Below are 17,878 nucleotides of genomic sequence, written 5' to 3'. Positions count from 1 at the left end.
ATTACAATCAATCACAATCCTGTAACCACAGTGAAGGTACGGTTAGCATATCCATCCATCTCTCTAAGAGAAGGAGAGAAAGAGATAGTGGGAGAGAGCGAGAGAGAGAGAGGGAGAGCGAAAGAGAGAGAGGGAGGGAGAGCGAAAGAGAGAGAGGGAGAGCGAGAGAGAGCGAGGGAGAGCGAGAGAGAGAGAGGGAGAGCGAGAGAGAGCGAGGGAGAGCGAGAGAGAGCGAGAGGGAGAGAGCAAAAGAGAAGGAGAGCGAGAGAGAGAGAGGGAGGGAGAGCGAGAGAGAGCGAGCGAGAGCGAGAGAGGAAGGGAGAATATATAGTACCTGAGCTTGGTGGTAGAACATGAGTCCGTTCTTCTGGTCAGAACGGAAGCCAAACCCAGCGTAGAAGTTGTTCCTGAGACCAGGGATGCTGTCTGGAGACAAGTCCAGGTAACTCTGGCCTGAGAAGTGGGCCTCACGGGCCACCTGACACAACAACACAACGTTGTACGAGATCTTCAGTTTCTTGGTAATATCTCGCATGGAATAGCCTTAATTTCTCAGAACAAGAATAGACTGACGAGTTCCAGAAGAAAGTTTTTTGTTTCTGGACATTTTGAGCCTGTAATCGAACCCACAAATGCTGATGCTCCAGATACTCAACTAGTCTAAAGAAGGCCAGTTGTATTGGTTCTTTAAAGAGAACAACAGTTTTCAGCTGTGCTAACATAATTGCAAAAGGGTTTTCTATAATGATCAATTAGCCTTTTAAAATGATAAACTTGGATTAGCTAACGCAACGTGCCATTGGAACACAGGAGTGATGGTTGCTGATAATGGGCCTCTGTACACGTACGTAGATATTCCATAACAAAAATCTGCCGTTTCCAGCTGCAATAGTCATTTACAACATTAACAATGTCTACACTGTATTTCTGATCAATTTGATGTTATTTTAACGGACAATTTTTTGGGGGCTTTTCTTTCAAAAACAAGGACATTTCTAAGTGACCCCAAACTTTTGAAGTGTAACGTGTGTGTGTGTATGTATATATATATATATATATATATATATATATATATATATATATATATATATATATATATATATATATATATATATATATATATATATATACACACTAACCAGTAGGTCGTTGGCACAGCCGTAGCTGACCCCAGAGCTGGCCATCCTCTTCAGGTCGATGTGAGAATTCATGGCCTTGACGTTCCTAAAACAGCCCTTCAGAGAGCCCTGGCGAGGGAACAGGGCCTTCAGGCTGGAGGGAGAAAAATACAATATTATTATGTTTATGCACTTCTTTGAGAGGATGCTAAGAAACTGTTAGTGTGTGTGTGTTTGCTTGTGTTCCTCTGTGTGTGTGTGTGTGCGCGTTTGTGTTCCTGTGTGTGTGCATGTACAGTACCAGTCAAAAGTTTGGACACACCTACTAATTTTCTACATTGTAGGTTTGCTCTTAATGGGACTATCATTTGTTTTTCAACAGGACAATGACCCAACACACCTCCAGGCTGTGTAAGTGCTATTTGACCAAGAAGGAGAGTGATGGAGTGCTGCATCAGATGACCTGGCCTCCACAATCATCCGACCTCAACCCAATTGAGATGGTTTGGGATGAGTTGGACCGCAGAGTGAAGGAAAAGCAGCCAACAAGTGCTCAACATACGTGGGAACTCCTTCAAGATGGTTGGAAAAGCATTCCCGGTGAAGATGGTTGAGAGAATACCAAGAGTGTGCAAAGCTGTCAAGGCAAAGGGTGGCTACTTCGAATAATCTCAAATATAAAATATATTTTGATTTGTTTAACACCTTTTTTTTGTTACTACATGATTCCATATGTGTTATTTAATAGTTTTGATGTCTTCACTATTATTCTACAATGTAGACAATAGTAAAAAATAAAGAAAAACCCTGGAATGAGTAGGTGTGTCTAAACTTTAGACTGGTACTGTATGTGTGCATGTGTCTAACCTTTCAGGCATCTTGTCCTCGGGGACTCCGGCCAGGTAGTAGTTGCCTTCGAAGCGCGGCAGGGGCGCGGTGAAGACGTAGTTGAGCAGGGTTTGGCGGTTGTTCCTCACCACAACACGCGTGGTCGTATCGTAGAGGAGGATAATCTCCAACTACACAGGAACACAAACACCCAAACGTAACACTCACACTGTAACTTACAACACAAACACCCAAACGTAACACTCACACAGTAACTTACAACACAAACACCCGAACTTAACACTCCCACTGTAACTTACAACACAAACACCAAACTTTACAACTTTATTACTTAAAGTAAAATAAACTTAAGAACGGGAAGCATAGAAATAGCGCACATAGAACACATCTACCGCTTCTTAGACTTACTTTCAATGAGAATAACAGATCTATAACTCACATTTCTATGTGAATTTGGTCGGGTCTTCCAAAAGTGACATATTGCAGCTTTAACACTTGCTACAGTATAAACAGTATAATGTTTCTTACAGATTTGGGTTCAGCGTCGCTGATCTTGAGGTAAGGGGAGTCTGAATCCTTAGGCTCCAGCTCCTGTAGAGAACCAGTGACGTCATAGAAGACCCTGAGACGTCCCTGACGCACCGCCAAGCTCAGGAACTTCTCCTGATGGGGTCAAATACACAGACATGTTAAAACAGGAAGCTACAGGGCATCAATACACACAGACAGGTTAAAACAGGAAGCTACATGGCATCAATACACACAGACAGATTAAAACAGGAAGCTACAGGGCATCAACACACAGACAGGTTAAAACAGGAAGCAACATGACATCAACACACAGACAGGTTAAAACAGGAAGCTACATGGCATCAATACACACAGACAGGTTAAAACAGGAAGCTACAGGGCATCAACACACAGACAGGTTAAAACAGGAAGCAACATGACATCAACACACAGACAGGTTAAAACAGGAAGCAACATGGCATCAACACACAGACAGGTTAAAACAGGAAGCAACATGACATCAACACACAGACAGGTTAAAACATGAAGCTACAAGGCATCAATACACACAGACAGGTTAAAACAGGAAGCAACATGACATCAACACACAGACAGGTTAAAACATGAAGCTACAAGGCATCAATACACACAGACAGGTTAAAACAGGAAGCAACAAGGAGGGCATCAACACACAGACAGGTTAAAACAGGAAGCTACAAGGCATCAACACACAGACAGGTTAAAACAGGAAGCAACATGACATCAACACACAGACAGGTTAAAACAGGAAGCTACATGGCATCAATACACACAGACAGGTTAAAACAGGAAGCTACAGGGCATCAACACACAGACAGGTTAAAACAGGAAGCAACATGGCATCAATACACAGACAGGTTAAAACAGGAAGCAACATGACATCAACACACAGACAGGTTAAAACATGAAGCTACAAGGCATCAATACACACAGACAGGTTAAAACAGGAAGCAACATGACATCAACACACAGACAGGTTAAAACATGAAGCTACAAGGCATCAATACACACAGACAGGTTAAAACAGGAAGCAACAAGGAGGGCATCAACACACAGACAGGTTAAAACAGGAAGCTACAAGGCATCAACACACAGACAGGTTAAAACAGGAAGCAACATGACATCAACACACAGACAGGTTAAAACAGGAAGCAACATGACATCAATACACTGGCTAAGTCCTGACTCTCCACCTTTCCCTTGAAGTGTGCACTAGCAAACTTTCTCGCATGGTTACACCAATCCAATGCTTTTAAATCCATGACGGGCAGTATCCAACTGAATCAGGCCCCAGTGTTAACAGTCTGTAGTTACAGTATAGTATAATACTATGGTACACAGAAGTTATTTTGTATACAGCAGTATTGTGTGTCTAAGAAATGTTTTCCCTCTGGGACATTACAGTTAAAAAAAAAAATGTATTTATTATATCTTTATTTAACTAGGCAAGTCAGTTAAGAACAAATTCTTATTTTCATTGATGGCCTACGAACAGTGGGTTACCTGCCTTGTTCAGGGGCAGAATGACAGATTTTTACCTTCTCAGCTCGGGGATTCGATCTTGCAACCTTTCGGTTACAAGTCCAACTCTCTAACCACTAGGCTACCTGCTGCCCCTGTTAATCCTATCATATCCAGTGCTAAACACTTGAGAACATATATTTTCATGCCAGTATAGTGATCTTGAGACTTAAACCCCAGCAGCAGTAGTATAACCTCTGACCTGGCTGAGGAGCATGAGCAAGATGCCGTTGTGACTCATCAATTTAACTTCCTGTTCAAAGCGTTGCATCTTCCCTGTATCCTCCTTCAAGGTGACCTCAGCATAACCCGTCCCGTCAAAGTAGGCTGCGTCGTTCACCCACTGCTGGGTCAACACTGGCTTAGTTCTGACGGACAGAGAAAAACACGTCACTAACACGCCAAACAATAGCACAATATTCACAGACAATTCATACACATTTTTTTTGTGTCAAAAGCTTTGTACATGGGTTTTGCTAGCTGACTGTGAACTAGGCCATAGACAGCAAATGATAAGATCATAATAATTCTATAAATGTTGATCTTTTTATAAGGGATATAAACTCTATCTAACAGATACAGAAGTCCACACACGGCGGTTTGGGGCTCTTGTTAGTATTCAGCGCTGAGCGCTCCAGCCATAGAGATAAGACGTAACGGTCGGCTAGTGGTCCCACCTTCCACATGGTTTCTCCTCGGTGGTGTTGAGTTGGAAGATGTTCTCAAAGTTATAGAGACTGAGCACCTCCTCATTCAGGGTCTCCAGCTCAATACAACCCTTGAAGTTGGGCAGCTGGAGCTGGAGAGGGGGCTGAGAGAAAAACAGAGAGATATGGGTTACTGAAGGAGCTGAGAGAAGAACAGAGAGACAGAGATGTTACTGAGAGAAGAGAAGAACAGAGAGACAGAGATGTTACTGAGAGAAGAGAAGAACAGAGAGACAGAGATGTTACTGAGAGAAGAGAAGAACAGAGAGACAGAGATGTTACTGAGAGAAGAGAAGAACAGAGAGACAGAGATGTTACTGAGAGAAGAGAAGAACAGAGAGACAGAGATGTTACTGAGAGAAGAGAAGAACAGAGAGACAGAGATGTTACTGAGAGAAGAGAAGAACAGAGAGACAGATGTTACTAAGGGGCTGAGAGAAGAACAGAGAGACAGAGATGTTACTAAGGGGCGGAGAAGAACAGTAACCCATATATCTCTCTAGCTTCTCTCAGCCCCTTAGTAACATCTCTTGGGGCTGAGAGAAGCTAGAGAGATATATGGGTTACTGAAAGAGCTGAGAGAAGCTAGAGAGATATATGGGTTACTGAAAGAGCTGAGAGAAGCTAGAGAGATATATGGGTTACTGAAAGAGCTGAGAGAAGCTAGAGAGATATATGGGTTACTGAAGGAGCTGAGAGAAGCTAGAGAGATATATGGGTTACTAAAGGAGCTGAGAGAAGCTAGAGAGATATATGGGTTACTAAATGAGCTGAGAGAAGCTAGAGAGATATATGGGTTACTGAAGGAGCTGAGAGAAGCTAGAGAGATATATGGGTTACTAAATGAGCTGAGAGAAGCTAGAGAGATATATGGGTTACTAAATGAGCTGAGAGAAGCTAGAGAGATATATGGGTTACTAAATGAGCTGAGAGAAGCTAGAGAGATATATGGGTTACTAAATGAGCTGAGAGAAGCTAGAGATATATGGGTTACTGAAAGAGCTGAGAGAAGCTAGAGATATGGGTTACTGAAGGAGCTGAGAGAAGCTAGAGAGATATATGGGTTACTAAATGAGCTGAGAGAAGCTAGAGAGATATGGGTTACTAAAGGAGCTGAGAGAAGCTAGAGAGATATATGGGTTACTAAAGGAGCTGAGAGAAGCTAGAGAGATATATGGGTTACTGAAGGAGCTGAGAGAAGCTAGAGAGATATATGGGTTACTTATGAAGCGGAGCGAGTAAACAGATCTTTGAGTTACTAACAATAGAGATACACTAAATATATACACAAAAGTATGTGGACACCCCTTCAAATTAGTGGATTTGGCTATTTCAGGACACCTATTGCTGACAGGTATATGAAATCGAGCACACAGCCATGCATATCTCCATAGACAAACATTTGCCTTACTGAAGAGCTCAGTGACTTTCAACGTGGCACCGTCATTGGATAACACCTTCCCAACAAGTCAGTTCATCCAATTTCTGCCCTGCTAGAGCTGCCCCGGTCAACTGTAAGTGCTGTTATTGTGAAGTGGAAACGTCTAGGAGCAGCAACGGCTCAGCCGCGAAGTGGTAGATCACACAAGTTCACAGAATGGGACCAGCGAGTGCTCAAGCGCGTAACGTGTAAAAAAAATCATCTGTCCTCGGTTTCAACACTCACTATCGATTTTCAAACTGCCTCTGGAAGCAACGTCAGCACAATAACTGTTCGTCGGGAGCTTCATGAATTGGGTTTCCGTGGCTGAGCAGCCGCACACAAGCCTCAGATCACCATGCGCAATGCCAAGCGTCGGCTGGAGTGGTGTAAAGCAGATGCCAGAAAATCGCTACCTGCCCAATGCATAGTGCCAACTGTAAAGTTTGGTGGAAGAGGAATAATGGTCTGGGGCTGTTTTTCATGGTTCAGGCTCCTCCAGTGAAGGGAAATCTTAACGCTACAGGATACAATTACATTCTGGATGATTCTGTGCTTCCAACTTTCCTGTTTCAGCATGACAATGCCCCTGTGCACAAAGCGAGGTCCATACAGAAATGGTTTTACGAGATCAGTGTGGAAGAACTTGACTGGCCTGCACAAAGCCCTGACCCCAACCCCATCGAACACCTTTGGGATGAATTGGAACGCGAGCCAGGCCTAATCGCCCATCACTGCCCCGACTTCACTAATGCTCGTGGCTGAATGGAAGCAAGTCCCCGCAGCAATGTTCCAACATCTAGTGGGAAGCCTTCCCAGAAGAGTGGAGGCTGTTAAAGCAGCAAAGGGAGGACCAACTCCATATTAATGTCCATGATTTTGGAATGAGATGATCGACGAGCAGGTGTCCACATACTTTTGGTCATGTAGTGTATAAGGGAGAAACTACAGGTCTACTGTATGTTTGGTATAACCACTGTATATCTACGAAAGGCTGTGGATACATTGTGGTCCTTCGAACCGGACACACACGGACACACACGGACACACACGGACACACACGGACACACACGGACACACACGGACACACACGGACACACACGGACACACACGGACACACACGGACACACACGGACACACACGGACACACACGGACACACACACACCTCCCTCTCACCGTGAATGTGTCAGGGTGCCCTCCCACATAGAACACAGTCTCTTCAGTCTGGAGGTTGAGCAGTCCGCTGTCCCCTCCTGCCTCCACCACAGCCTTGGTCACCCTGGTCTCCGAAGTCATGGCCATCTGGCCGTACTGAAGGATCCTGTAGAGAGAGGAAGAGAGAAACAGAGAGAGAGAGAGAGAGAGAGAGACAGAGACAGAGACAGCGAGAGAGAGCGACAGAGAGAGAGAGTGGTATTAGTAGTATTTATTAAGATCCCCAAGGCAGCGGCAACTCTTCCTGGGGTCCAAACAGGAAACAGAACTACAAGAAATAGAATAGTCCCCTGTGGCTCAGTTGGTAGAGCATGGTGTTTGCAATGCCAGGGTTGTGGGTTTGATTCCCACGGGGGACCAATATGGGGGGAAAAATGTATTAAATGTATGCATTCACTACTGTAAGTCGCTCTGGATAAGAGTGTCTGCTAAATGACTAAAATGTACATTAACAAGTCATCTAGCAGAAGACTCCCATCCAGAGCGACCAACAGCTAGTGCATTCATCTCAAGATAGCCAGTTGAGACAACTACATATCACAGTCATACCACAACTATGTTACACATCAAACACTACATAATACCTAAAAATGCCTGTGTCTCTTCACAGTCCCAATCTCTCCTCAACAAGGAGCCAGGAGAGATTGGCATGTATGTCATTGACATTCGCCCTCTGTGTGCAATACGTGCTCTTCTGTTTTGCACCAACTGCAACTTACGTACGTCCGTCTTTTCCTCACCTGACCAGGTGCGACAAAACTAGGGCCTGTAGGACCTGTCTGGTTGACTGAGAAATCAAGAAAGCTCTCTTCACATTTTAGCATCCATTGATTGTACAGTGTATTGTTTTCAGACCCACATTTTACTCCACATATTCAGACCTTTTACTCAGTACATTGTTGAAGCACCTTTGGCAGCAATTACAGCCTCAAGTCTTCTTGGGTATGACGCTACAAGCTTGGCACACCTGTATTTGGGGAGTTTCTCCCATTCTTCTCTGCAGATCCTCTCAAGCTCTGTCAGGTTGGATGAAGAGCATTGCTGCACAGCTATTTTCAGGTCTCTCCAGAGATGTTTGATCGGGTTCAAGTCCGGGCTCTGGCTGGACCACTCAAGGACATTCATAGACTTGTCCCGAAGCCACTCCTGTGTTGTCTTTGCTGTGTGCTTAGGGTCGTTGTCCTGTTGGAAGGTGAACCTTCGCCCCAGTCTGAGGTTCTGAGCGCTCTGGAGCAGGTTTACTCCGTTCATCTGTCCCTCGATCCCGACTAGCCGCTGAAAAACATGGCCACAGCATTGGTGCCAGGTTTCCTCCAGACGTGATGCTTGGCATTCAGGCCAAAGCGTTCAATCTTGGTTTCATCAGACCAGAGAACCTTGTTTCTCATGGTCAGAGTCCTTTACGTGCCTTTTGGCAAACTGCAAGCGGGCTGTCATGTGCCTTTTACTGAGGAGTGGCTTCCGTCTGCCCACTCTACTATAAAGGTATGATTGGTGGATTGCTGCAGAGATGGTTGTCCTTCTGGAAGATTCTCCCATCTCCACAGAGAAACTCTGGAGCTTTGTCAGAGTGACCATCGGGTTCTTGGTCACCTCCCTGACCAAGGCCCTTCTCCCCCGATTTCTCAGTTTGGCCGGGCGGCCAGTTCTAGGAAGAGTCTTGGTGGATTCAAACTTTTTTCATTTAAGAATGATGGAGGCCACTGTGTTCTTGGGGACCTTCAATGCTGCACACATTTTTTGATACCCTTCCCCAGATCTGTGCCTCAACACAATCCTGTCTCGGAGCTCTACGGACAATTCCTTCGACCTCACGGCTTGGTTTTTGCTCTGACATGCACTGTCAACTGTGGGACCTTATATAGACAGGTGTGCGCCATTCCAAATCATGTCCAATCAATTGAATTTACCACAGGTGGTCTCCAATCAAGCTGTAGAAACATCTCAAGGATGATCAATGGAAACAGGATGCACCTGAGCTTAATTTCGAGTCTCCTAGCAAAGAGTCTGAATACTTATGTAAATAAGATATTTCATTTTTTTTTTAATAATTTGCAAAAAAAATGTCAACTTGATTTCACTGTCATTATAGGGTATTGTGATGTCATTATAGGGTATTGTGATGTCATTATGGGTTATTGTGTGTAGACTGATGAGGGAAAAAATGAAATTTCATCAATTTTTGAATAAGGCTGTAACGTAACGAAATGTGGGAAAAGGGAAGGGGTCTGAATAATTTCTGAATGCACTGTAAATGTTTTGACCATGACAGCTTGCTATCTAAAGGTTACACCCAGCAGTTTGTATCACATCCTGACCATAGAGAGCACTCATTTTCTATGGTAGAGTGGGGCGTGACTGGGGCGTTGATCTAGTTTATTTATTTCTATGTGGGGTTTTAGGTTTGATTTTCTATGTTGGTGATTTGTATGATTCCCAATTAGAGGCAGCTGGTAATCGTTGCCTCTAATTGGGGATCATATTTAAGTAGCTGTTTTTCCCACCTGTGTTTATGGGATATTATTTTGAGTTAGTGAATGTAGCACCTTTTTAGTCACGTTTATTGTTTATGTCTTTGTTAAGTTTCACTTTCGAATAAAAGATGTGGAACACTACTCACGCTGCGCCTTGGTCCGATTATTCCAACGAACGTGACAGTTTGGTCTCCTCAACTTGCTCAATCACCACGTAATTCAATACTAGATATAGATGAGGTTAAGGGTTGAGCGAGTGATTTGTCCCAAAAACGATGCTTTTAGTTTTTGAGATATTTAGCACAGCCTTTTGGTAGTTACCCATTCTCAAACTGACTGGAGCTCTACGTTATGTAACCGTTATTTAACTTGGCAAGTCAGTTAAAAACAAATTCTTATTTGCAATGACGGCCTAGCCCGGACGACGCTGGGCCAATTGTGCGCCTCCCTATGGGACTACCAATCACGGCCGAATGTGATACAGCCTGGATTCAAAACAGGGACTGTAGTGACGCCTCTTTCACTGAGATGCAGTGCCTTAGACCGCTGCGCCACTCAGGAGTCTGAGGGTTATTGAGTTATCAAGGGTGTTAGTTATTTATTTTATTGTCATATCTGACGTATATACTGTTGAGTTGTCAGCGTACATAGATACACAGGCTTTATTCAATGTCAGTGGAAGGTCATTAGTGAAAACAGAAAATAATAATGGCCCTAGCCAGCTTCCCTGCGGTACACCACACTCAACCAAATGTGCATTAGAGAAGCTTCCATTAAAGAAAACCCTCTGTGCTCTAATAGAGAGAGAGAGCGAGAAAGAGCGATAGAGAGAGGGCAGGTTAATATGGTGGTGGTGATAATGACAGAGGCAGTGCTTGGTATAGTGGAGGTGATTTGGACATTCTCGTGATGATTTAGCCTGAGACTTGTAAGGCCAATTGTTGCTTATGGACTATGAGGAATTCCTCTTGGTCTAATGGTTAAGATATTGGGTTCCCTAGTAAGAACAAATCCAAACAATGACCGTGGCAGTAGTTACCTTTCCAGGACCACGTTGTTGAAGTTGCCATCTGTTTGGACATCCTCTGGCATCTCCACCTCGGTCGTGTCTCCACCCACATTGAAGAGCCAGTGCAGTCTCTGCCCTTCCAGCATCATTCCCAGGAACTCCTTACTGGACTATAGACATGAAACAGGAAACGCATCATTACTGGACTTCAGTGCGTTCGGAAAGTATTCACACCTCTTGACCTTTTCCAAATTTTGTTGTGTTACAAAGTGGGATTAAAATTGATTAAATTGCCATTTGTTTTGTCAACAATCTACACAAAATACTTTGTAATGTCAAAGTTGAAGAAACATTTCTAACATTTGAAGAAAATGTATGAAAAATAAAACACTAATATATCTTGATTAGATAAGTATTCAACCCACTGAGTCAATACATGTTAGAATCACCTTTGGCAGTGATTACAGCTGTGAGTCTTTCTGGGTAAATCTCTAAGAGCTTTCCACACCTGGATTGTACAACATTTGCTCATTATTCCTTTCAGAATTCTTCAAGCTCTTTACAATTTGTTGTTGATCATTGCTAGACAACCATTTTCAGGTCTTGCCATAAACTTTCAAGGAGATTCAAATCACAAATCGGCCACTCAGGAACATTCACTGTCTTCCTGGTAAGCAACTCCAGTGTAGATTTGGCCTTGTGTTTTAGGATATTGTCCTGCTGAAAGACAAATTCATCTCCCAGTGACTGCTGGAAAGCAGACAACCAGGTTATCGGCTTTTCATTTTTAAAATGTTTTAACCCTCGTCTTACCAGGTAAGGTGACTGAGAACACATTCTCATTTACAGAAACGACCTGGGGAACAGTTACAGGGGAGAGGATGAATGAGCCAATTGGAAGCTGGGGATGATTAGGTGACTGTGATGATATGAGGACCAGATTGGGAATTTAGCCAGGACACCGGGGTTAACACCCCTACTCTTACGATAAGTACCATGGGATCTTTAATGACCTCAGAGAGTCAGGAAACCCGTTTAACGTCCCATCTGAAAGACAGCACCCTACACAGGGCAATGTCCCCAATCACTGCCCTGGGGCATTGAGATATTTATTTTTTGACCAAAGGAAAGATTGCCTCCTACTGGCACTTCCAGTATCATCTGGTCTCCCATCCAGGACCAACCCTGCTTAGCTTCAGGGCTAAGTCAGCAGTGGGATGCAGGGAGCTAAGCTGCTGGCTGTGCTTAGCTCTGTTCTGTTTCTTTTTTTATCCTTTTTTACATAGCTGCCCTTCTTTGCGATGCATTGGAAAACCTCCCTGGTTGAATCTGTGTTTGAAATTCACTGCTTGACTGAGGGACCTTACAGATAATTGTATGTGTGGGTTACAGAGACGAGGTAGTGATTAAAAAATCATGTTAACCCCCCCCCAAGTCGATGTCCACGCCCCCTGCGGAAATGTAATTAGCATAATAAAAACAAATCTGTCAGTTTAAGCTAGAGATATGTTTTTTGCTTTGGATGTGTCTCAATCTACCGCATCCAGCGATGTTGCACTTCCGCATCTGTGGTGAAAGGTGACCATAAGACATGCTGAAAATTGGTCTTCTCACAGAATTGTCTGTAGCATCTGAATGTTATTAGCATCCCTTTATGGAAAGATGAGACTCTCACGAACACGGTGTTGTTCTCCATTTCGCTCTACGACCCCCCCACAAGTGTCTTGGGACAGGTCTGAAGTCGGTACAGACGATCTGCCAACTTCTGTCTGTAGAGTCGATTGTTTGCTCTAGGATTCCCAGATGCCTCACAAGACTCATCTGAAGGTCCCCCAGTGCAAGTTGAACAGATTAAGAAAGTATATATGGAGACTGTTTAGAGACAAAAATAACGGTTTAAAAAACAAGTAAAAAACTAAAGCTAAATGTTTTCTTCTTGTACCTCTCAGATATAGGGGTGCATTAGTTAGGTATCCAGACCCCTTTCCTTTTTCCAAATGTTGTTGCGCTACAACCTTATTCTAAAATGGATTCAATTAATGTTTTTCCTCATAAATCTACATACTATACCCCATCATGACAGAGAAAAAAACTGTTTTTTAGAAATGTTTTGCACATTTATTTAAAAAAAATAAAAAAAATATTCAGACCCTTTGCTATGAATCTCGAAATTGAGCTCAGATGCATCTTGTTTCCATTGATCATCCTTGAGATGTTTCTACAACTTGGTAAATTCAATTAATTGGACGTAATTTGGAAAGTCACACACCTGTCTATATAAGGTCCAGGAATTGTCCGTAGAGCTTTGGTTGGGGAGGTGACCAAGAAACTGATGGTCACTCTGACAGAGCTCCAGAGTTTCTCTGTGGAGATGGGAGAATCTTCCAGAAGGACAACCATCTCTGCAGCACTCCATCAATCAGCCCTTTATAGTAGAGTGGGCAGACAGAAGCCACTCCTCAGTAAAAGGCACGACAACGCGCTTGGAGTTTGCCAAAAGGCACTTAAAGAACTCTAAGTCCATGAGAAACAAGATTCTCTGGTCTGATGAAACCAATATTGAACTCTTTGGCCTGAATGCCAAGCATTATGTCTGGAGGAAACCTGGCACCATCCCTACGGTGAAGCATGGTGGTGGCAGCATCATGTTGTGGGGATGTTTTTCAGCGGCAGGGACTGGGAGACTAGTCAGGATCGAGGCAAAGATGAATGGAGCAAAGGACAGAGAGATCCTTGATGAAAACCTGCTCCAGAGCGCTCAGGACCTCAGTTTTGGGTGAAGGTTCATCTTCCAACAGGACAACGACCCTAAGCACACAGCCAAGACAATGCAGGAGTGGCTTCAGGACAAGTAGTAATGTCCCTGAGTGGCCCAGCCAGAGCCCGGACTTGAACCCGATCGAACATCTCTGGAGAGACCTGAAAATAAATGTGCAGCGATGCTCCCCATCCAACCTGACAGAGCTTGAGAGGATCTGCAGAGAAGAATGGGAGAAACTCCACAAATACAGATGTGCCAAGCTTGTAGCATCATACCCAAGAAGACTCGAGGCTATAAATGCTGCCAAAGGTGCTTCAACAAATTACTGAGTAAATGGTCTGAACACTTATGTAAATGTCATATTTCAGTCATTTGTTTTTATACATTTTTTTTAATACATTTTTTTATTTGGTATTTTTTATGATTCTACAGACAACAGACAGAACAGCTAGAGGGCAGGACACACCGATCCCCAAATCAAACCGACCCCAAAACCAGACTTAAAGCAGACATGATATACAATGAGTAATATAATAAAATAGTAAAAAAAAAGATATTATAAAATCAAATTTAAAAAAAAGAGTAAAAATAATGATACAAATTCTAATTTGGGTTGATTTTGGAGTTGTGAAATTAGCTGGGTCCATGTCTTCTGAAAAAGATAGGAAAGGTTGCCAGATATTATAAAATGTAATTGTGTCCATGTCTTCTACAAAAGATAGGAAAGGTTGCCAGATATTATAAAATGTAATTGGAGATCCCCTAACGGAGTGGCGTATTTTCTCTAGCTTGAGATGTTGCAGATTTTCCTTTATCCAGTGGTGAAAAGTAGGAGGAAATCGATCCTTCCGTTTAAATAGTGTAAGACGTCTAGCTAGAAGAGTAGTACATACCAGCATGTTGCCCGTAGAACTGTTTAGAGGGGCCTCCTGTGGTGCCACTCCATAGAACTGTTTAGAGGGGCCTCCTGTGGTGCCAGTTCATAGAACTGTTTAGAGGGGCCTCCTGTGGTGCCACTCCATAGAACTGTTTAGAGGGGCCTCCTGTGGTGCCAGTTCATAGAACTGTTTAGAGGGGCCACCTGTGGTGCCAGTTCATAGAACTGTTTAGAGGGGCCACCTGTGGTGCCACTCCATAGAACTGGTTAGAGGGGCCTTCTGTGGTACCACTCCATAGAACTGTTTAGAGGGGCCTCCAGTGGTGCCAGTCCAGAGAACTGGTTAGAGGGGCCTCCAGTGGTGCCACACCGAATAATGCAATAAAAGCAGAACTCTCTCTCTCCCCCCTCTCTCTCTCTCCCCTCTCTCTCTCTCTCTCTCTCCTCCCCTCTCGCTCTCTCCCCTCTCACTCTCTCCCTTCTTTCTCTCATAAATTCATGGATACCCAGATCCTCAAAAAGTTCTACAGCTGCACCATCGAGAGCATCCTGACTTGTTGCATCACCGCCTGGTATGGCAACTGCTCGGCATCTGACCGTAAGGTGCTACAGAGGGTAGTGCGTACGGCCCAGTACATCACTGGGGCCAAGCTTCCTGCCATCCAGGACCTATATACCAGGCAGTGTCAGTGGAAAGCACAAACAATTGTCAAAGACTCCAGTCACCCAAGTCATATACTGTTCTCTCTGCTACCACACGGCAAGCGGTACCGGAGCGCCAAGTCTAGGACCAAAATGCTCCTTAACAGCTTCTACCCCCAAGCCATAATTTGCTGAAATATAATCAAATGGCCACCCGGACTATTTACATTGACCCCCCCCCCCCCCCATTTGTTTTTACACTGCTGCTACTCACTGTTTATTATCTATGCATAGTCACTTCACCCCTACCTACATGTACATGTTACCTCGACTAACCTTTACCCCTGCACACTGACTCAGTACCGGTACCCCCTATATATAGACTTGTTATTGTTATTTAGTTATTAAATGTTTTACTTTAGTTTATTTAGAAAACAATTTTATTAATTTATAACTATATTTCTTGAACTGCATTGTTGGTTAAGGGCTTGTAAGTAAGCATTTCACGGTAAGGTCAACACCTGTTGTAGTCGGCGCATGTGACAAATACAATTCGATATGATTTGAAATCTGTTATTCGATGTGTTTGTATGGGCTAATAGCAGTAAGGCCAAATAAAAGTTGATCAAATAATTTTTGTATATATATTTTATTGATACTTCAAGGGGTGTTTAAATTCAAAATCAAATAGCAAAATGATCCTTGGTATGACTTTCTTAAAACAATTACATCTAGTTTATGGATAAAGATGTTTCAAGATAAACACAGTCTTGGGAAGCCTTACATGAATACGTCACTATGAATACTTATAAATGTTTAGAAAAGCTTAAAAAAATACTTACATCAATTATTCTCTGTCCCACAGTATACGTGTAAAATAACAGTATTTATTATTTTATTTTGTCTTTTATTATGATATGTGTTGTCTATTTGTGTGAAAAAACAGTTGAATAATAATAATAATGATAATAATAATAAAATACTTACGTCCTTGTTTCCGAGGTAAAAGACAAACTGTTTGTCTGGTTGGTCCTGTCTGCGGGCGCGTGAGGCTTCGGGCAGGGTGATGTAGAACTTCAGGGAGGTATAAGCTGCCAGGTCTGCCAGGTTACTGGGGGTACGCACCTGCACACCTGACGTCCCGTTGAACTTCACAGGTACGCTCACCTGAGAGGGAGAAGAGGGGTGAATACACCGGTCGTCATGTTGACGTAACCGTTCATGTAACCATAGTAGATAGATGTCTTAATCATACGTTTTGACCAAAAAGGATACTTTATTCATACAAAAACTACATTTAATAGACACTTTTATCCAAAACTAAACTGAACAATAATAAACGCAACAATTTCAAAGATGTTACTGAGTTACAGTTCATATAGGGGAAATCAGTCAATGAATAATAAACTAATGAGGCCATAGTCTATGGATTTCACGACTGGGAATACAGATATGCATCTGTTGGTCACAGATACCTTAAAAAAAAAAAAAAAAGGTAGGGGTCGTGGATCAGAGAACCAGTCAGTATCTGGTGTTACAACCATTTGCCTCATGCAGTGCAACACATCTCCTTCACATAGAGTTGATCGGGCTGTTGATTGTGGCCTGTGGAATGTTGTCCCACTCCTCTTCAATGGCTGTGCGAAGTCGCTGGATATTGGCAGGAACTGGAACATGCTGTCGTACACGTCGATCCAGAGCATCCCGAACATGCTCAATGGGTGACATGTCTGGTGAGTATGCAGACCATGGCAGAACTGGGACATTTTTAGCTTCCAGGAATTCTGAACAGATCATTGCGACATGGGGGCCGTGCATCATCATGCTGAAACATCAGGTGATGGTGGTGGATGAATGGCACGACAATGGGGCCTCAGGATCTCATCATGGTATCTCTGTGCATTCAAATTGCGCTTGTTGTCCGTAGCTTATGCTTGTCCATACCATAACCCCACCACCATGGGGCACTCTGTTCACAACGTTGACATCAGCAAACCGCTTGCCAAAACCGCTCGGTACAGTTGAAACCGGGATTCATCCGTGAAGAAGGTGAGCATTTTCCCACTGAAGTCGGTTACAACGTCAAACTGCAGTCAGGTCAAGACCCTGGTGAGGACGACGAGCACGCAGATGAGCTTCCCTGAGACGGTTTCTACAGAAATTCTTCGGTTGTGCAAACCCACAGTTTTATCAGCTGTCTGGGTGGAGAAATTAACATTAAATTCTCTGGCAATATTTCTGGTGGACATTCTTGCCAATTGCATACTCCCTCAAAACTTGAGACATCTGTGGTATTGTGTTGTGTGACAAATCTGCACATTTTAGAGGGGCCTTTTATTGTCCCCCCAGCACAAGGTGCACCTGTGTAATTATCATGCTGTTTAATCAGCTTCTTTATATTTCACCCCTGTCAGGTGGATGGATTATCTTGGCAAAGGAGAAATGCTCACTAACAGGGATGTAAACCTATTTGTGCATCAACATTTGAGGGAAATAAGCTTTTTGTGCGTATGTAACATTTCTGGGATCTTTTATTTCAGCTCATGAAACATGGGACCAGCACTTTACAGGTTACGTTTATATTTTTGTTCAGTATAATTAGGAGGTAGCAAACAGTATGTATTCATATTGCGGGCCTGGGCTATGTTTGTCCCGTGTGAGCCACCATACCTTGCTGGCTGCCTTGCGAGCCTCAGCGATGAGCTGTCTGATCCTGAGGATGTTCTCTGAGATGT

The 17,878-nt window shown here is 43.4% G+C and overlaps 1 protein-coding gene across 1 annotated transcript in view; it reads right to left on the bottom strand.

The window, feature by feature from the left end:
• Window positions 1-17,878, bottom strand: part of lama5 (laminin, alpha 5) — a gene marked incomplete in the record, with an annotated part of 207,409 nt that overhangs the window by 19,596 nt on the left and 169,935 nt on the right. Inside the window, 10 exon segments of the mRNA XM_029720356.1 lie at window positions 335-478; window positions 1,140-1,272; window positions 1,986-2,137; window positions 2,496-2,630; window positions 4,240-4,405; window positions 4,715-4,848; window positions 7,342-7,486; window positions 10,894-11,033; window positions 16,131-16,310; window positions 17,814-17,878. The exon segment at window positions 17,814-17,878 is cut by the window's right edge and continues 78 nt beyond it. Of these exon segments, the coding sequence (XP_029576216.1) occupies window positions 335-478; window positions 1,140-1,272; window positions 1,986-2,137; window positions 2,496-2,630; window positions 4,240-4,405; window positions 4,715-4,848; window positions 7,342-7,486; window positions 10,894-11,033; window positions 16,131-16,310; window positions 17,814-17,878 (1,394 nt within the window).

The sequence above is a fragment of the Salmo trutta genome, chromosome 28 (genome assembly GCF_901001165.1).
Source record: "Salmo trutta chromosome 28, fSalTru1.1, whole genome shotgun sequence".
Classification (NCBI taxonomy): domain Eukaryota; kingdom Metazoa; phylum Chordata; class Actinopteri; order Salmoniformes; family Salmonidae; genus Salmo; species Salmo trutta.
Note: the sequence above shows the minus strand (reverse complement) of the source record. Positions and strands in the feature narration are given on the sequence as shown.